Source organism: Polyodon spathula, chromosome 21 (assembly GCF_017654505.1).
Source record: "Polyodon spathula isolate WHYD16114869_AA chromosome 21, ASM1765450v1, whole genome shotgun sequence".
Classification (NCBI taxonomy): domain Eukaryota; kingdom Metazoa; phylum Chordata; class Actinopteri; order Acipenseriformes; family Polyodontidae; genus Polyodon; species Polyodon spathula.
In genome coordinates, this window is record NC_054554.1 from 10,488,023 (window position 1) to 10,509,754 (window position 21,732).

General features: G+C 39.3%; 1 protein-coding gene across 1 annotated transcript in view; it reads left to right on the forward strand.

Annotated features, from left to right (window-relative positions):
- The window catches only part of LOC121296640 (E3 ubiquitin-protein ligase znrf1), a 28,935-nt gene extending 7,419 nt beyond the window's left edge, over positions 1-21,516 (forward strand). The window contains exons 2-5 of the mRNA XM_041222398.1: positions 13,298-13,393; positions 19,421-19,526; positions 20,575-20,665; positions 21,433-21,516. Coding sequence (XP_041078332.1) covers positions 13,298-13,393; positions 19,421-19,526; positions 20,575-20,632 — 260 coding nt within the window. The 3' untranslated portion in view covers positions 20,633-20,665; positions 21,433-21,516. The remainder of the gene's footprint in view (positions 1-13,297; positions 13,394-19,420; positions 19,527-20,574; positions 20,666-21,432) is intronic.
- The last annotated feature ends 216 nt before the right edge of the window (positions 21,517-21,732 follow it).

Genomic DNA, 21,732 nt, shown 5'->3' on the forward strand with positions numbered 1-21,732 from the left:
TTTATTATTATTATTATATTATTATTATTATTATTATTATTTATTTTGAAAGAATTTTGCATGCCAGAAGGCCGCCCTTAATAAAAAGCTCAACTTTCCTAACTAGCATAATGGCAGCACTTGGAAATTAGCACGAATGCAGCATGTGCATAATTTTACTTCTCCACCTCAGCATTGCGACACAATGGGTGTGAATGTAAAGTTGCAGGTGCACATGTTGATGTTGTAGGCAGATGTCAGATCCACACAGTCAGTTTCCCATTGCTCTGTGTTAAGGTTTCCTAGTGAATCTAGGTCACCACTGGCCTGTGAAGCCTGGTGTTTTCTCCCAGTAGGCTGACATCTATTTACAGTATGGTTCTGTCGCTATAGGCTCAAGGCTGCCATCACTATGGCAACCATAATATCTGTCACTGCAGCCAGACAAGTCCAGTGACAGGCTCCCAGTTAACAGGAAGGACCACAATGAAAACCAGCACTGGAGTCCGAGAGGGATCTGGAGAGTGTAGAGGTGGATCTCGGAATTAAGAATTCTGTCAATAACAAACACTGGTTATAGCTTTTAGTATTTAACAAATAAGGCTATTTTCGTGGAGTCAGTTAAATCAAATTTAGGATGTGGAGAACGATTCTATTCTATTTTTCTTTTATACGTCTCATCAAATCCCACCTTTCATAAGCAACACCTAATTACCAATATTATCCCAGCACTGAAAGCAGACAAAAAGGCCTTTGGGCCAAGAAGCCACGTGTCATCAGGGATATAATTAATTGAAGAACTAGACAAAATACAATTCTTGGTAAATCCAGGATGGGCTCATCCTAAATTTCTTAATTAACATGTGTTTTATATTTACCTTTATTTTCCAATTGGATTTTTGCATTGGGCACAGTGCCATCTAGTGGCCAGGATCATAAACTGTCCTCATCATTTTACAGTGTTAAAATGAATGCCGGATTTGTGGATATTTATTTTCCGGTTGACAACAAAAAACACTGAAGTGCTATTTTTGAATTTAAGTTTACAAACGAGAGGAGGCCATTCGGCCAATCTTGCATGTACCGTTCTTCTGTTATCTTGATTATGTAATGTGTGACTTGTCTAAAGAACAGATTACTGAAAGAATTGGCAGTATATTCATAATTAGCTGTCTGAGCTTTCATGTTTTATTTACTGCCTTATTATTCCCAGCTGTGTGGTACAGCCCAAGTGGGTGGTCTTGTATATCTACGCTATACACATAGCTAAAAACAGATTAAATAAGGGCAACAACAAAAAAAAAACGAAACAAAAAAGTGCTACAAATAGCATTCTTACTTCATGTTTACTTTATTCACACTACCTGAATAACACATAATCAATACATACTGGACAGACTTATGAAGACAGTACTAATCACAACAAGTGTTTTTATTTGTGGTTAGGCTGCACAGTAGGACAATATTTGTTTGGCTGTTAAATATACACAAAGGAATAATTTGATCACAAAAGGCTCTGGTGATTCGATTAAGCAGTGGGGTTTCTAGTGTATTAATTGCAAATGGGTTGGGAATTACCTTTTTGATGGCAGTATGCAGTTGATTCAAATAGCTTTCAAATGTTTTATTGTAATTGTTGCTCACATGAAGAAAAAGAGGCTAGGGTTAGGGTTGTTCTTTTGTTGATAGTGATGATTGCTTTAGACACCAAAAACTACCAGGACTGAAAGGAATCCCTGTTTTATCATAAAGCAATTATCTGTGTGTAAAATGCAGGTAGACTTGACATATAGACAGACAAAGACCCCATATTATGATACATGCAATAACTAATGTATTTAATTCATTTCAACAAAACTGGACAAAGTTTTCTCTAGATACATTTAATTAATAAATAAATGTGGCATACAGACAGGCAGCCGTAATTCATCTCCAAATTATGATACAGTGCACTATATTACAGGACAGTGCTAAACCTAACCACTATTTAACAAGAGGTTCTCTAGATCTATGTACGTGTACCTGCTTCCATTATATCCCACAATATTACAAAACATATGCTTTCTTTTAAAGCACCACCTGAGGTGTTCTTGGAAATTCATGCTGCTGTCCTCTTATCCAGCTCACATAATTGTATTAAACGTGAAAGCACTAGAGCCACATTCTACGGTCACTTTGAAATCAGAATTTCTTCAGGTTTTGTGATGTTTTTTACAACAAATCATGTTTGTGCAGAAGCTTGGAGCTTGTTTTCATGTCTTGTATCAAGTGAGAGTTCTGAATTTGTCTCCCTGTCTAATGAAGGTACTGTAGTTGTGATGGTGGAGGAAAAAAAAATCCCAGTTGAGTTAATTAACCTGGGTGGATTACGTACTGTACTAAAAAAAAAAATGAAGTGATGGTTGGAAGCATTTTGACCTTTGGGACCTCTGGATGCTCATGAAGACTCCCAGCACTGCTTACTTGGCAGTAGCATATATGCTTTGTTTGATTCTAGCTTTGAAAATGTTTGGCCCATTCAAAAATATTTGGTAATATTCCCCCATCTTTCATAAAGAACAACATTAAAATAGAAGGCCTTTACAGTCACCACAGCAGTATTTAGTTATTTAAAACGAAAACTGTATGTAAAATATTAAATTGTTTAATTTAAATATATATTTAAGCGTGTTTTAAATCTGGGATAGATTTGAATTAAGCAGCTTTCCTTGTAGTGTGTTTTTTCTTTTTTTTCTTTTAAGTATCGTGAATGATACAAAACAAAATTAATGATAAAAATAACAGATGGTTTCAGACACTTTATTCAATGTAAGCATTAAATACACACATAGTTTTTGTTATTTGGTTATTTTTGTTAAAGCCAATATAAGTATAGTAGCTAATGACCACATGACATGACCACATGACCCTTAAAGACCCAAAAGCATTCTGCCGCCTGTTTTAAAACTTAAATTTAAATTTTTAACTTAAATTTTTCAAGTCATTTATTAAAGTACAGCACTTGTTTTGTAATGTAAAATTTTGATTTATAAATAATAAATTACATCTAATTTTTGTGTTGAAATTTGTGGGTAGTTTTGCTGTTTTATTTCTAATTTTGCAACATAAGATATTTGTGACATGGTCTTCGGAGAGTTTTAAACACACTTGTGCCCAAGACTTTAACCACTTCCTCTCGCACTCCTGCCCAGCATTTTCATCAGGACTAAGCTACCTCCTGATCACTATAGCTCAACACTAACCACTTAGCTGTTCTATTTGCATCCCAGCAACCCTGCTTGATGTCCACCACCAACAAATCTAAACATTAAAATTGAAATCACAAACACTAGACATCTTTGTAAATGTCCAGCATGGCAGACTGATGCTTTGCAGCATGCTTGCATGCTGTAGCTATCGCTGTGGCATTTAAGTCTATTGTAGAGGAGTCCAGATCAGTCCCTGCTGCTTGCAAACTGTGGTGATAAAAGCAGCAATGAACGCTACTGTGTAGGTCTTAGTTGTGTTGTTTTAGATTGCTTTACAAGCACTATTGTAAATAAACAAAATCGGTATCCTAATTATTCCACTTTGCCTTTTTTAATAAAAAAAAAATGTAATCCTTTACAATTACCTTTACACTGTCAGTCAATACGGTATATTTACATGAGATTCTGTTAAAGTCTGATTACTGAACAGATTCAGAAATCTGGTCATGTAAACTGCACTATGAATTTTGAGGAATTTGAGTTCTTGTACTGATACGAGGACCTGAGGTAACCCCTTCAAACCCTTTTCCTCATGGGAGGCTGAGTTCATGTAGACTACACTACAAGCAGAGTATCACTGCAATATAGTGATGTAGTAGAGCAGGCACTGTGGAATATCAAAGTGCAATAGAGTGATGTAGTAGAGCAGGCACTGTGGAATATCAAAGTGCAATAGAGTGATGTAGTAGAGCAGGCACTGTGGAATATCAAAGTGCAATAGGGTGATGTAGTAGAGCAGGCTCTGTGGTACAGGTTGTTCTGTACAGTGTGGTGCAGAAAAAAGAATATTACCAAATTGCAGTAAATATGTAGAACAACAAACCTAGGCACATTTAAGGCATAGAAATTTAACTGGGTGGCAGAATCGAATTAGAATATTTACAAACAAGAGGAGGTAATTCGCCCATCAATGCTTGTTCCTAGTAGCCCCTGTATACCCTTTTTATCCAAACATGTACTCTCTTCATCAATTTTTCAAGAAACACAAAAATACAGTACTTCATTAAGGTTTGCAATGAAGGATAAATGGTAAAACAGTCTTATTGCATATTAAATTAGCAGGCATTTAAGTTTGTGATTAAATTGACATAGCAGAATTAGCTCAAATTAATGGCACTCGAATATAAGAGGGTTTAAAGCATTTAGCTTTGCAGAACAGTGTACTGTAGTATATCCTGCTCTGTAGTTGCCATGGGAACCACAATGTCTTCCTTCCTGTATGGTGATGTTTTAGCATAAGAAATGAAGCAGTAGATATCTGTCCCCAGTTCCCTATAGGGGAGTCATTGTTGGGGGAATTCTGCAGGTATGGTGTCTTGTCAAAAAATCTGTCCAGATTCAGTTGTTTTGAAGGCTTCCCCTCGTTATCGTTTTGTTTGCATTCCCCCAGACTCAAGTCAAACTGATGGGAGTGTTCTTTCTATTTTACTCTTGTATTTGGTTATCCACATATTGACTTGGGAACTAGCAACAGAATATTTTGAGCATATTTTTTGTCAATGCAGCTAGTTTTCAATAGCAGCTATTTGATTATGTCAGATGTACAGTGCCGTGAAAAAGCATTTGCCCCCCCTGTCTGATTTTCGGCATTTTTGCACATTTTTCACATTGAATTTCGTCAGATTTTTTTGTGGGTTGTAGTAGTATATAGAGGGAGTATGAGAGAAAAAATGACACCAAAGTTTGGTGCCTCTTTCATTTGTTTGGTGTGCAAGGTAATCAAAAATGCAATCTTCAGGTGTGAAAAAGTTATTGCCCCACCCTAGATAACTCAACCCAATTAAAGGGATAATTAGGGTCAGCTGTTTGAATACTTTGGTTAATAATCAGGCCTGATTTGGGCCAGCCCTCCCCAAGATAAATCTGACTAACTTTGGCCCTTACCGTCAGAGTGAAGTTGTCACCACACAGGTTCTAGAGGCACATCATGCCACGATCAAAAGAAATTCCTGAAGACCTCCAGAAAAAAGTTGTTGATGCCTATCAGTCTGGAAAGGGTTACAAAGCCATTTCTAAGGCTCTGGGTCTCCACCAAACCACAGTCAGAGCCATATTGTCCAAATGGAGAAAGTTTGGGACAGTAGTGAATCTTCCAAGGAGTGGCTGTCCTGCCAAAATCTCTCCAAGAGCAAGGCGTAACATCGTCCAGGAAGTCACAAAGAACCCTAGAACAACATCCAAGGATCTGCAGGCCTCTCTAGCCTCGGCTAAGGTCAGTGTTCATGACTCCACTATCAGAAAGACACTGGGCAAAAATGGGATTCATGGCAGAGTAGCAAGGCGGAAACCACTGCTCACTAAGAAGAACATGAATGCTCGTCTCAAGTTTGCCAAAAAGCACCTGGATGATCCTCAAGAGTTCTGGAACAATGTTATACTGACTGATTAGTCAAAATTGGAACTTTTTGGCCAACATGGGCCCCATTATGTCTGTCGAAAACCAAACACTGCATTCCACAGTAAGAACCTCATACAAACGGTTAAGCATGGTGGTGGTAGTGTCATGATTTGGGGATGCTTTGCTGCATCAGGATCTGGACGACTTGCCATCATTGAAGGAACCATGAATTCTGCTCTGTATCAGAGAATTCTACAGGAAAATGTCAGGCCATCTTTCAGTGCAGCTGGGTCATGCAGCAAGACAATGATCCGAAACACACAAGCAAGTCTACATCAGAATGGTTGAAGAACAAGAAATTTAAAGTTTTGGAATGGCCTAGTCAAAGTCCATACCTAAAACCCATTGAGATGTTGTGGCAGGACCTGAAATGAGCAGTTTATGCTTGAAAACCCACAAATGTCACTGAGTTGAAGCAGTTCTGCATGAAGGAGCGGGCCAAAATTCTTCCACGGCGCTTTGAGAGACTGATCAATAACTACAGGAAGCTTTTGGTTGCAGTTATTGCTGCTAAAGGTGGCGTAACCAGTCTAAGGTGGCGATTACTTTTTCACATAGGGGCATTGGGTGTTGCATAACTGTCTTTAATAAATAAATAAGTATCAACATTTTGTGTTATTTGTTCACTCAGGATCTTTTTTGTCTAATATTATATTTTGGTCGAAGATCTGATAACACTCGGTGTCAAATATATGCAAAAATTTCAGAAAATCAGACAGGGCAAATACTTTTTCATGGTACTGTATTTAGGATGCTTAAAGGTGGCAGTCAGAATATACAAAAAGTTATTTATTAGCTATAATAAAAGGTAGAGCAGTCGAGTGCTATGACATTAAAAAAGGAAATGGGTAGACCCTCAAAGTCAGACCCTCATTTATTTACTCTGTGAACATGACGTTATCCAGAGAATTGTAAATTGTTTTCACTAGGCATTTACCACATACAGTATGTTCATGTGAAAATCTGTCTGGTGATTGATGCGATGTTTGGGGCACAAAATAACTTTGAGCAGTCTCTCATTTCCAGTGTATTCTGTCTGAATTCACCAGTGTTTGCCTGGTGCCGTGAATGCAGGTAGCTCCACGAGTTGTGAATTGCTGCTCCTTTATTGCATCAGTATGGTCCTGGGGAAATTCCCACCTTGAGAAAGAGGGTCTTGATGACATTAGTGGCAAATTTACAACACTTCATAAGACTGGGTTATGACTAAAATATACCATTTGTTGTCATGAAGATGACTAACAGTTTTCTGAATTAATCTACTCTAACCATTTGAATTGTTCATTTGTTGAAGGCACTGTGTGAAAATTAGGAAATGCAATGAGCAGACAACTTCCCCCATTATGAAGTGATAATCCCCAGACCTTTCTGAGCACTACCTAGCTCTGCATCTTTGAAGCTATACCGTACCATCACATAAAGATGACAAACCTGTTTGGGAAGGAGGATTTAAATGAATCGCTGCATGCACTCAGTGGGAATGCCCCTTATTAACATCCCCCTCAGGGGAGCTTGTACTATTTGTCAGCCCCCCGCCAATGGTCTCATATACCGGGGATGCTTTGCTTTTGTTCACAAAAACTCCCATTTCATTGTTTTTTTCAGGCGAGGCTGTAAATGTTTAAACATTGTGTGTAAATGGTCTTTTACTGTTTCAACTGTACATTTCAGTAAAAAAAAAAAAAAAAAGTAGGCTTGTTTCAGTATTTAGTCATATTTGTATTCTGTTTTTAAACATTGCATTCATTTTCACATACAGTACTTTTCAGTGGGTTACAGTGTGTCAAGATACTGTCGGTTAACAAAAAAGAAAACTATAAATCAACTAACCCTGTATCTTTATGGCAACAGAAGTCAAAGCCATTGGATTGAAAACATCATAAAAACTAAAAATGCATTCACTACTACAGTATTAAAACCAGAAAGGGTTCGGCGCAGTTCAGGATAGGCACAGACCTGCAAGAGTTTTGCTACAGGCCAACATGGGTTCCCTAAGTTGAGTCATACTTCAAGAGAAATGCATATTTAGGCAGCAACAGTTTATGATTAAAACATAGCAAGCTCATGCTGTATTCTTTATTACACGCATAGATTTTTTTTGGCTCCCAAATACGTGTACATCCAAAACCTGTTGGCTTGTTTCCATCACACTGATGCTGATTCATATCAGGTTCATTTATCTTTGATCTTTACAGTAGCTAAACTAAGTGCTTCAGTCACTGCAATTGTTTTACTTGCACCTACATTGTCATCCTCCAATGAGCATTTAGCTCTGCAGAATTGCAAATGCAAATCAGACAACTGTTTCTTGTGGCTTTTGATGCATGCTGTAAAGAGCTACTGCAAAGAAAATACAAGGGAAGTATTAACCTATTTTTCAGACACAGCAAACTCAGTAGCTTCATAATGGCAAATACTGTATTTGAAATTCAGTTGGAAATAACCAATATTGTTTTATCAGTAATGTTCACACTCCATTTGCTCCTAGAGGGATAAAGAGATATAATCTAATCTCCAATTTCTCTTTAAAGAAAGCTCCGTTTTTTTTTCTTTCCTGAGATCATAAGTTTGGGTAAAGTTTGAGTGTATTACATTAGGTTGTCAGATAGCCTAGTATTGTCACATTGTAAGGATGTGTCTGTTGTTCACTGGGTTTGGGGGGGCAGCGCTGTGAGCCTGCAGTGATGGCAGAACCCCTGACTGGACTGCACTGCAGGGGGTTGGGGATCCATATCTCATGCAATGGAGAGTGAACTGCTTCAGTAGCAATCAAAATCAGCTCAGGCTCTATCTGGCAGGCATGATTCATATTAAGCTTCCTGCTTAAACAAGAAGTAGAGAGAAGGGGGAGTGGGTGGATCAGAAAAAGGGCTATGTAACATCAAGGCACTCTGCCTTGTTAATATTGTAGATGAACTGCTATTAATTAAACAATACTTTTTTGTTTGTTTTATGATTTAATTACTTGCAATTATTTTCTTTTTCAAGGAGCTCAAACAAGAATTGATGAAAAAGAGAGGAAAATGTACCGACAGCATTTTCAGGGAATTCAAGGAAAAACACTATTGTGAAATCCATCCTCAGGCCTGTCTGCTCATACTCAAAAACCTACATTGAAAATGTGTTTAAAGTAGGAAACATCTTTTTTTTTTTTTTTAATTATTTTACAACCCTGTTTTCCCCTGACAGTGTTCTATATTTTGTTATGAATAAAATCAATATAATTTGATTAAAATAGAGCAGAGGAATATTTTAATGATTTTAACAGTTCTAACAGATCTTGATACATTCACCTAAAACACCAACTCTGCTCTATCACAGGTCTTTTTTCTATATTTTGGTATATAGCGAGTACTGTATGTACACAGGCAGCATAAGTAATGCTGAGTGGTTTTTAGATCTACTGCTGTTTAGATAATTAAACTATTTCTAATGTCTTGTTACTGATTTAATTCTGGGGCCTATCATTTATTCATTCCTGATCTGCTTCTCCTATGGTTCTCTGTTTACATTTCCTTTCCCTGTGATCCCCACCCACCATGTGGAATCCTGTCTGTCCCGAAGGAGTGGGTGTAGGTTTGCTGGAGACTCCCCTGCCTGGTTCTTGCTCCCTATTGTTCAGGGTGCCAGCCTCTAGCACAGCCCAGCAGTTTGCTCAAAATAGCAGCTAGTTGGAATCTGGGTCATCTGCTCCAAGAGGAAACTGTGGAGGATGGGAAAAAGAGACAGAATGACTGTGCACTCTTTTTGCAGTTAGTTTTTGTTACCATTAGGACAGTCTGCCCTTCGCTTCCCTTAACTCCTACTGTATCTCAGTGCCAGCCTAACATGCAGACCACTGCTAAGTAGTAGTGTATAAAATGTATTGAACCCCTGCACGTTGCCACCCTCTCAGTATAAGCATTGCAGTGACATGTCTTCGCTGACAGGCAGCATTTGTCGTTTTTAAGCAATGCTAATGAAAAGAACCCTTCGTGGGCAGTCTGTAGCCTTTATCACAGAGAGGAAATCTGAGGGTGGATGGCAGGTGTGGCGAGCATAGACTCATTCATGCTATTTCACATGTCATACACCTCTTCTTTATACCTTTCTGTTTCTCCTGTCCCATCTCTCTTTTTCCAATTAAGCATCCCCATGAAGGGAGCTTATATGATGCTGCTGTGGCACCCTTTACTTTGACCCGTGACCTGTCATATGGGGGTCTTGTAATTGTTTAGTTTCCGAATGATAAAGGCCTACCGCTTTGAGATTTTGGCTTTATACTTGGTACACAGCTGTATTCTGTGACACAGATTCAACCTTGGGTGTTGTACAAGTCATTCTGCCTCAACAACATGACTAGGTAAACCATTACGACTCTGTGTGAAGAAATGTCTCCTTCCCTCTGTCCTAAGTCTATCTCCACTTAATTTCCAACTCTGTATTTTCTGGTCCTGGTTTCTTTACTGCTCTTTTTGGTTAGGGTTAACTGTCTTCATAGCTCATTCCTTTAAGCCCTGGAGTAGCCTGGTTGCTCTTCATTGGACTCTCTCCAGGGCCATAATGTTCCTTTGGAACTGTGGTGACAAGAATTGGACATACTCTATGTGAGGTCTCACCAGTGCATTATATGCCTCATCATAACTTGAATTTTTACTCTGTACATTGCGATATATAGCTAGGCATTCTGTTTGCCTTTCTGATTGCTTCCCGCACTGTGTGGTTGCTTACAGCAATGACTCTTATTACAGCGCTAAGGTCTTTTTCTTGGTGTGCCTGTTTCAGTTCAATACCCCCCATGTGGAATTTGGGTCTTGCATTTTTGTAACTGGTATGTAACACCTTGTGGAAGGGGTGTGGGTAATTCACTGACCAGGAGACAGACAGGTGTAATTGAAAACACCACACAGGTGCCCAGTTTTATTTCAGGGGCGCGTTGGGTTTCTTTAGCCCGCGAGGGCGATGTTGGTCCGTGGTCTGCTTACCAACTATGGTAAACAGAACCACGGGAATACCAAGCAATGGTAAACAGTCCAGGCGCGCCCGCAGGTGCTTCAAAACAATACTGCAAAAATCAAAGGCACAAAGAAACAGGGAAAATAAAACAGTAACAAAACTACAAAGAAAAGGTGCTGCACTTTGCAGCAATATCCCGGTTGCCGCTGCCCGTGCGACCCGGATCACCGTCCTACGCTGCCGGCTACCTAGCCTGCTCAGCTATACTTATTCACGGATCTGCCCAAGGGTTCCCCTCCCTCACTGTCTCGCTCTCCTGAACCTCCGTTCCGTTCGGTCGTGGACCAGCGTTTCCGCACACTCTGCACGTTTAAAAGGGCAGACCTGAGGAAACAACAGAGCGTTAATTTATAGGGCTAACAATCTCCCAAGACGCGCCTCTCGACCATTCAGAGAGGGGGAAAGTCCACACACCCACTTTCCCACCTCCCCATGTCACTGCCATGACTCACAGGCGGTTGTTGGACGACTGCCGCCCTCTTCCTGCAGCCCTGTGAACGCGCCAGCAGAGTCAGCACAGATCTCTCCCTGTTACACACCTTATATTTGTTTACATTAAATTTAATTTGCCATATTTCTCCTCAGTTCTGTATGCAGTCTAAATCATGTCATAATTGAAGAATCATTTTTATTGCGATACATGACCAGAAGCACAACATATTTCATTGTAGTTCACCAAATGATTCTTGAATGAAGAATACCTGAGTTGTATAGTTGGTATGAATACTGTCCCTATCACATTTAATTTGATCTTTTGACAAAATAGTCCATTGTTAAATAATAATTTCTCATTAAAATGCATCATACAAGTAGCCCATCAGGACCATCACATGTATCATGATACATATCCTATAACTACATACATGTATTGTGACATGAGCATATCGTTGCACCCCTACCACTTCAACTACCCTTTATCTCGTTTATAATACGAGTCACCCCACAGGACAAGGTCATACTGGGGTGACGATTGATGGTATATCGCTAGGTTATTCTTAGACCAGGGCGTAAACTTGTCTCCTTTTGGTCCAGAAGCTGTGCAGGAGGTCTCTCCCATGCTCCTGAGTACTGTAATGCAATGACAGGGGAGTGTAATCCAGTGTTTGGAATACTGTGACACTGAGGTGTACAGATCCTGTCTATTGTGTTTATCTTGAGATTTCAATACGTAGCTGTGGAGCCACAGGGGCCGTTACTCCCCAGCATGTTTACCTGTGTGGAGGTTGCTAAGCAACATTATTCAGTGAGGCTGCTACACTGTTCCATTGCAAGAGAGTAAAAGAGAGGAAGATTGCAAACAAAGTTGCACCAGGGCACTAAAGCGCCTTTGGGAGTTTACATGGATCTACATTTTTTTGCCCTGATTTTTTAATTTTTTTTTTTTTTTTGCTTTTATTTTCTGGATTTCGTGTGGTTTGATTTGACTGGTTTTTGGTCGGTTGTTTGTTTAATATGGACCGTTGCAAATGTTCAATACCACTTTAGTGTCTGGTTGAAAAAACCACGTCGTGGAGCTTAGTCTAAAGGTCATACAGCCTATCTGAGCACATAAAAGCCCAAGCACAGAAACTGTCAATGCAAACTGCTGGTATAGTGATTTCCTGGATACAGATCTTATTATTTAAAGAGACAGAGATGTTCCAGGGCCAGGTCACCAGACTGTTTATGACAGAAGAGGTTGAGGCGGCATTCTGCATTAATACTGTACGTTAAAGGACTGAAGAACTGGGCTTCCTTTTTGCACTGAGTGATTGACAGCTCGAAAGCCTCTTGTTGGCAACGAGTAATCAATCAAAAGCATGTGTTTAAGTAACAAGATGTTTGGATGTTTATATAGGTTAAAATTTCTGAACATGAAACTGACCTGTTAATTCAATTAAAGATGTGTGACTTTTGAAGTTACAGCTGCAGAGAGATGTGCACTTGGGAGTTATTGTCCTAATGTGTAATACATACACAGCTGCATCGTCTGAGTTTCTTACTTAAGTCCTATCACCAGTGTTGTTCAGGAAAAATCAACCCTTTCACTGATTCTTTGTTTTATACTCTGTCTATATCAATGATACAGACAACATGCTTTGATACAGGCACTTTACAGTTGGTACAAAGTTATATCCTATGATTCTCACAATACTGTTCAGTACAGGTTGGTGTCCAGTTTCAGTGCCATATTGTTTTTAACCTGTTTATATATACATTTTTTTTACATTTCACCTTTACAAACTGTTCAATCTTCTACAGTATAGCAAACCCCTTAGATTATGCAACGGATGAGGCTTTGTTTTTGTTCACTATTTCTAATTTTATTAAAATTTTCTAAATACATTATAACACAACAAAAATGATTTAAGCACTTCATTTAATTAACACTGGACCTATTTTATCTTCAAAGAGTGGGTGAAGTTGTGATTATTTTAGTTGTTGCAGTACTGTACTGTACTGTAGTGTGTGTGTTTGTTTCCCTGTATTTAGGTTTTTACTACAGTATGCTGGCTTGGGAAACATTTTTCATGTAGGGTTTTATTTGCTTCTACAACTGTGTTCAATGGTTTAATACATAAGATAAATGATTATTTATCTTTACCACCTACAGTACAGTAAATGGTGCATAGTTTGACTATATTTTTGTTGTGGCTTTATACATGAATGTCATTGCCATACTCTGCTCTTTCCACAGGTTTTAAGTGCCCCATTTGCTGTAAGTCTGTAGCATCCAGTGAGATGGAGGTTCACTTTATAATGTGTCTCAGCAAGCCCCGCCTCTCTTACAATGGTAAGTTAATGCTTTATGTTTTTTGCTTTAATAATGATGGTGTCTCACCAGCTATCCCATACTGTTTGGGATTTAAACAGACTTGGTGTCAGAGCGTATACTTTCTGATGGCATGCAAAGAATTTGAAATGGCCAATTATTATTTAGGCTCGGCTCATCGCTACCACCCCTGCGCTGACTCGGGAGTGGCGAAGACGAACACACGCTGTCCTCCGAAGCATGTGCCGTCAGCCGACCACTTCTTTACACACTGCGGATTCACCATGCGGCCGTCCAGGAGCTACAGCGTAGGAGGATAACGCAGCTCCCGGGCTGCTAACAGGCAAGCCCACAGGCACCCGGACAGACTACAGGGGTCGCTGGTGAGCAGTGAGCCGAGGACACCCTGGCCTACCTAGACCCCGGTGACACTCAGCCAATTGAGTGCCGCCTCCTGGGAACTCACATCCACGGTCGGCTGTGGAATCGCCCAGACTCGAACCAGCGATGTCCAGGCTATAGGGCGCATCCTGCACTCACGTAGAGCGCCTTTACTGGATGCGCCACTTGGGAGCCCCTACAATGTCTCATACCTGTTACCACAGTGTAGATGAGCCACCCATTGGGAGTGTGCTAACCCATTTTCTAAAAATGGAAATTCAGACTCTGTGCTAGACTCCTATTGGCTGTTAGTTGATCCAAAACCCACAGCATCCCACCCCGTATTCAGATAGAAACACTTTACAACACTAACATCCTCTGGAGTCACCTTTCAACTTACACAGTAGCTGCATAGAAAATGTAGCAACACATGCCTTGTTGAATGACCTGAAGGCAGTTTGATGATTATGGTTATGGATTTGAGAGTAGGTGGCTAGTGGTTTGAGGACTGGGAGGCAGTGTGTCTTTGTTTTTAGAGGTGGGGGACTGGGTGGCAGTGTAGTCTTATGGTTAGGTCTGTAGGGCAGTTTGATCTACTGGTTAGAGCTGAGCCAGAGAGGCAGTTTGGCAAATATATTGAATAAAAAGAGGGAAATAGCTTTGAAATGAATAAAACTGCATGGCACAGTAAGTGTATTTAAAGGAAATATTACTAAGAATTGGATGCGCCTTGTTTCTGTAGTCAATGCTGATCAAGCTGTTTGGTGTTGCATTCTGAGAAATGTATTCTGCTGTGGCAAGCTCGGACCATGTGCATGCAAATTCACTGTTTAAAGGCTTTTGCCAAACTACGAAACCCCTAATGCATGGGGATGACGGCAAGTTGTTGCAAATCCTTTAGGTTATGTACTGTTTGAATGACACCTTTTTTTTTTTCTTTCTTTTAGATAATCGCTGTGTCTTTGCAATAAATAAAGTGGTCATAGACACGCTTTAATAAAGTGTATAACTTGAAGAAATACTTCAAGTAAAATAAAAGTGGAAAAGGGAGCATTGTACAATGCAGAAAAACTAAAATAATTACTCACCATTTTATTTCTGTTTAATTGCATTCCACATAAGAAAAACTGTGCTGGCAGACAGAAAAGGACCGCGATTGACTCGCTTCCCAAAAAGCAGTACCGGTGGATTTAGGTACAGTAGAGATCACTATTTGGCCGTTTGTGTTGCGTGCACTTCCTAATCCCACTTGCTATTTATTTTAGTGTAGATTCTGGCAAGGTGGTAAATCGCTGTGATAAGTATTACTCAATTATAGCAATTGTGTAATTTCTGGTGGACACAGACGTGTTTTTTGCCTTCAAATACATTTAAAGGAATGTCTGTTTGGGTATTCTGATATTTGTCCCAGCACTAATATTGGTGTGAAATTTAATGTGATTGCGTGACACTGCTGTTTTTCTATGTAACATGGCTGTTGCACATTATAGTCCCTAACCTGATTAGGATTTGAATTATTTTCCTGGGACGTCACCCCTCTCCAGCTCCTGTCCTGGGCTCAAGCTGGAGGTGAGATGTAGTGTCTCTTTGTTCCCCAGAGTCAGGCCTGTTGAACAGTGTAGCAATGAGCTGCTTCACAAGAGCAGGGGAGCTAAGATCAGGACTATATTTAACAGAATGTATTAATATATTATCAAGCAGAGGCGCATTTTCAAAGGCACACCGCGGATCACGTGGCAGAGCAATCTCTAGAGGAGTTTGTTTCAGTGCTGCTCGGCAGGCAGGCAGGATCCTTCCTGGCTTTCATTGAGTCTTGACATTGAAATATTTCAGTTCAGCTGAGAGCAACAGAATCTAGAGCACAAAGAAGCCGAAGTTACCTTTGTAGTCTCACTACAGGCAGATACTGTGCTGCCTACAGCAACTATATCAGCACTTGGGCAAGTGGGTGTTTAACATGCATCTGTACAGTACACGCAGCCTTACAAATAACCTTGCATACAAACACAAACAAGCTCATTCAGACTCACAATCCGAAACACACAGACAAAATCTTACACAAAAACAAACCTGAATATTATGGATTATATTCCCACCCTCCCTGTAAAATGCTGAAGTAGATTTGCTTTTGTAAATGCATTATACTTTACACACACTTTCAGTGTATCCTTCCTTGTCATGAAAACATAATTTAATGATGCTAAGAGACATTATAGAATGTTAATCAACTATGACTCTTATATTCTTATCATTTATCTGAGCAATTTTCAGCATTTCTAAAAATCCTTGTCACTGTAGCTAGAACTGAAATGAAAATGGCTGCTATGTGCATCTGATGTTGGATCAGGAATGCTATGCAGAAACATGAAAATAATAGCATTGCGTTAATTCATGTTTGCATTGCATTTAAGTGCTATTTTTCAGGATCATTTATATATATATATATATATATATATATATATATATATATATATATATATATATATATATATATATAAAAGGTGCTATAAAACGCCCTTGCGGGAATTAGAAATGACATCCTTGATGCTACTGTTACGTGATAAGATTACAGATGTCAAGGTTGGTATCACAATACGGTATTGACCTTGCATAAGGAATGTGTAGTTAAAAATAGTTCAATTTTTTTTTTTTTTTTGCAACTGCCCAATTTAACAAAACAGTCACTGTAATTTTCAAGGTTGACTTGTTCCCTGTAATATAATACTGTACCTGCTTGTTTACTTACAGTAAGTATACATCAAATCTATTCTCATTTTCGTTATGCAAGTCAGATGTGCTGCCAGGCTACTATTAAGTAATGTCAAGGCTTTTAAGATAAGAATAGTCAACAGTTACGTTTCCATTTGCTATCCAGAAATATATTCATTGTACATCATGCTGTTTTCATTGTTAATATTTAACTACCCACACTCTCTTAAATGTACTGATACAAAAGCACATTGCTTAATCCAGCAACAGCATTTATATGTTCACATGCTGTACATTTTCTACAGCACAAGAGTGAGGCCCCACCACCATTTCCTTTAAAGTGGAAACAGAAATTAATATCATCCGCCTCAAAGCTTTTGGCCTGTTATAACTGCTTCTAGTATTTCCTCTTTTACCTTAAAGCAAAACAGAACAAACTGACAAAAAAAAAATAAAACTGAAACATCTGCAATGTGCTAATTGCTGCACAATAATTTGAGAACTTTTACAGTGTAAATTTTAGAAATCTCACAAATAGTGCTTAAGGGTGTAGATATGACCGAGGTAATAGTTTTTTTTTGTTTGTTTGTTTTTTGTTTTTAATATATAGAGTATACCCATTACTCAGAGTTTCTACTTACTGTATCCCCTTTGACTGGTATTAATGGATTAAACTAGTGAAGAGAAGCTTAAATGAATTACTCCTGTTTCTGTGTCTACTGTCACAATGAATTTCACATCTATGTGACTGTTTCTTGCACAAACTTTAAGTAACACTTATATGAAACATAAATAAATGTTTCATAAACGTCTTGTCGTAGTTATGGATGTTGCATAAACTATAACAATGCAGGGTATATACCCATGATCAACGTATCGGGTGCCCTTGACCACTTATCTGCTTGTGTGCAGTATATTGTTTCTGCTGGAGGTGTATGGTCTGTCATACTTTGTATGGACATTATCTAGCAGAAGGTGCAGAGGGTATGACAAAGTGTGATCTTGTTAAATACACTTTTGGGACTCTCCTGTGTGGCTCACCTGCGTGGTGTGTAGGGTGAGTCATACAGTCAGTGAGGCACAGGATTGTGTAAGCTCGGGAATATTTGCTGAGGATTTTACTGGAAATGCTGATGCAGAATCGTCAAGGACTGAGTCATCTCACTACAGTACTGTGCCCCCTACAGCCCTTTCGTCTTAGCCCTCCAGGGGGCTGACAGCACACCTACACCTGCTGTCTAGAACCTGCATCTCAATTAACATGTTTTGTGTCTCAAATTGCAAAGCAGTACTGCCTCTTTCTTTCCCTTTTCTGGTATCCAGGAAGTGGTACACTCAAATCAGGGCCAGCCTTCTTTTAAAATCGTCATGTCCCCAAGTAAGTGGTAATGGAGCCAGGGGTGTTGTGGAAGATGTCTAGCTTGAGTGATACTGGCTAATTGGAGCCTTCTATCAAAGAAAGTGTTGATCAGGTGTATGTCAGTCAGGTTTTATCTTGAAGAATGCTACAATACAGAGGCGTAGGTCTTGTACTGTGTACGAGACAGTGAGAATAAAAGCAAAGGGTGATGCAGATATATATTACCATGAGGCAACAAGGATAGGTGGCCTAGGAGAGGTTGGAAATAGACCCTGTGTTTTTCGAAAAAATAGCATGAAATGAAATATGTACAACGAAATGCAAATATAAAAATAAATACGACAAAAAATCATTATAAAGCAAACATAGAATGACATTTTTAAATTGGGAGATTTCTACAGAAAACACTTAAATAAATACTTGCAGTTGTAGCTGTCAAGGCTCAGTCGTTACCATAGCCACAGTCTGAAGAGAAACGGAAGCTCTGACTATCACTTGCGCAGATGTATAATTTGGAGTGAGTTGTTTGGGAATTAAAATTGTGATGGTAGAGAAGAGACGTTTGTTTCTAAAATCCCTAACCGTACATAAAAATTAAACGATGCTGCAAAGAATTTGAGCATAAGGGGATGTATGCAGCCAACGGTGACAAAATAATGATGTGCAGATTTTGCAACTGTAGGTTGGAATGGGAGTCGAAAGATACCATCGTTAAGCATTAGCTGTTCATTCCTTTTGGAGAAAATATGGCTTGTTTGCTTGTACAGGTGAAGCCTCTTTATATCACGATTGCCGTGCAGGTATAATTCATGATACAAAGTGGGTTGTGAACACATTATGAGTGCGAGAGAAAAATAAATAAAACAGTGAATTAGAGAGATGTTTTAATACTGTGCATTTACTTGTTCTTTACATTTAAACAAATACATATAGTTTACTACAGGACAAGTACATTTTATATCATTAACTGGAACGGTTTGTGTCCTGAGCTACTGTAAACTCTTGAGAGCGATCAATACTTGGTGGGTTTTTTTTGTATGCATTCGTAAGAGTGGCTATGTTAAAATTCTGAGACGTTTTGTACCTGAACTGTATCCCATTAAAACCGCCCACGCAGTATTTGACTGGCTTCACAGAATGTCAGTTTATCAGCCGAGATGATTATTGGTTGTTAGTTGCGCTGGAAATTATTTATATCCCGTGGTTACTTAGTAAAGCCCGGCCACACAGCATTTGACAGGATGCACAAAACTTGACAATAAGCAGGTTTGTGGGATGGTATTAAGAGAGGTAATTTCTCAAAGAACCTATGGTGCACCGCGAGTGGTTTTTCAAAAATCATGGTGTTTTTTTTATTATCATACACTGAATTGCATCAATATAGAACTTGCTTTGCTGCAGTATAACTATATGAATCAGTATAAGCCTATTATCTTACCTTGCTGAGTCTTTGATTGTATTGTTTTGCCTGTATAACTGTGTTTTATTGTCTTTTCTTGCTTAGGCAACTGTAACTGTTTTATGACTTGCCTAGCCTGAACCAACCTGTCCTGTTACTAACTACTGAAACCCCCTATGTTTTCTCTCCCGTTTTTCAGATGACGTGCTGAGTAAGGATGCTGGTGAGTGTGTGATCTGCTTGGATGATCTGCAGCAGGGAGACACAATAGCCAGACTCCCCTGCCTCTGCATTTACCATAAAAGGTATAAATTCTTAGAGGTTCTCATCCACTGTCATAACACTGATTCTCCACAAGGGGTTGCGCTAACTCCTCCCCAGCCAGGACAAGTACAAGGGGAAGGAATCTCAATACTACCGTGGCAATCACTTTAATTTTTTCAAATTTGTATTTTTATCCTGATGTGGTTTTATATACAACACAGTGCCACGTTGGGGCTTTGTGCCCATCCTGATCATAGAGGGACACAAACTTAGACCGGACCTCTTCTCCTTTCATGGTGATTAAAGGACACAAAACTACATGTTATTTCCCACATTGTGAAACAGGTAACATAATGATCCATGATGTGGTACATAACAGAAAAGCCACAGCACTTGTTTTTTTTTTCTTGTTTTTTAATCGCTCTTCCTGCAGTGATTTAGAGGACAGATCTTAAACCCCAGTGCACTAAAGGGGCCATTTTGAAAAACAGATTTTAAAGTTATAAGTGTAAAAAGTTGTCAGGATGTTAACAATGAAAAGAAAAATTACAGGTATGTTACTTAAATAGTTGAAGCAACACGTGGGGACGTATAACGATATATTTTTCGAAACCCTGGTAGTTACTCTATAAATATCTGAAACACCTAATTGCCAAGTTGGGGGGGGGGATTTAACCCTAAACTGATTTATCAGATTTTTTTCACTCATTTAATTGTTCACTTGTAGGTTTTATTTAACGTAGCAGCGGCTCAATGTAAGGCAGACTGCTTGCAACCTTGAAGGATGCATCGCCAGTAGTGAGGGAGAGCTCAAAGGTTTCTTGCCCCCCCCAGGGTATCTTGTGTATTGCATTAGGAGTCCTCCCAGTGGGAGCGCTGTATCTGCTGGAGTGTCAGTCTCCCTGACAGACTGTTTATTGATTGCTGTCACTTGGTATTCAAGTCACTGGCCTGTCTGAACTAAAAAAGGCTGAGTAATCCAAGCGTTGAAATTCAGTGTTTTCCTGCCACCTGAAATAATGTGAGCTGTTCTATTCCCTAGTCACACTGCAGATGGTCTAACCTTGCTGTCCAACTCTCTCTCCACAGCTGTATAGACTCCTGGTTTGAAATAAACAGGTCTTGCCCAGAACACCCTTCTGACTGACCCAGGCTGGATATCCCTTCATTACTATTACAGGTCAGACGTAGAGCTAAATTTAGAAATGTCTTGTCCTAGAACATGAAGTGCTATGTCTGTCCTATGTACTTGCATTTTACATATACAGTATGTATTTCTGTGCTGATACAGACAGCACAAGAAATTACTACCCCTTGTCTGTGGATCTGTTTGTCTCTTTACAGTGCAGATTTAACACAGTATAAAAGGTTATGTAGTGATAGCACTAGAAACTGAAGTACTGTTAACTCACAGTGCAGGTACAGTGCTAACAGGGGCAGTGGGCTGAGAACAATGCTGTGTCATTTTAGGATACACTGGAAACATTCCCATCTGGTGGAATGAGAAGGTAGTTCAGTATCCTATTCTTACAAAAACCCAAGAGATTCTCCTGGGATTTAACATTTAACTCTTTCCTGTGGTTGTGTTACTATTTATATTGCACATTGTTAACCTCTTTGCAGCAAGTAGTTGCAGGAGCACGGATGGACATAGTGGCAAGCAAGTTTCATGTTGAGACATCCTGTATGTAAACTACATACTAACATTAAGTGGCTAGCTCAGAACTAATGGAATGATGTAGCTACAGGACACCATGTGATTGAAATTTAGTCTAAAATGGGATTACAGGACTCTACAGTTTTAAAGACCCACATTATTAATATTATTATATGGGTCACATTCCTTTTACTGGCACATTATTGTTTAACATGCGTATGTCCTTTGGTTTTGTAACCAGAGCTCCAAGTTAAATGTGTTGTACGTCTTTTGTATTATGTCATCTACAGGGCACTTTATGGACTTGGCCTAAACTTGCATACCTGGAGATCTGGACACAGAAACAACCAAAAAAACAATGCATACAAATAAATGAAAACAAACCTCAAAACCTTTAACCAAAACCTCCCTGACCTCCATATCCCTTCTGTGTTCTGTAAAAGAAGACTGGAATCATCTTGCCCCCACTTGATCCCTAATCCCTGAGCCTACAGCTGAAGACACAAGATTCTTCACAATACATTTTTAGAAATTGGTGTCCTACATCAAGCAAGAAGAGCGGGGGATTTTATTGATCATGGTTAAGGCTG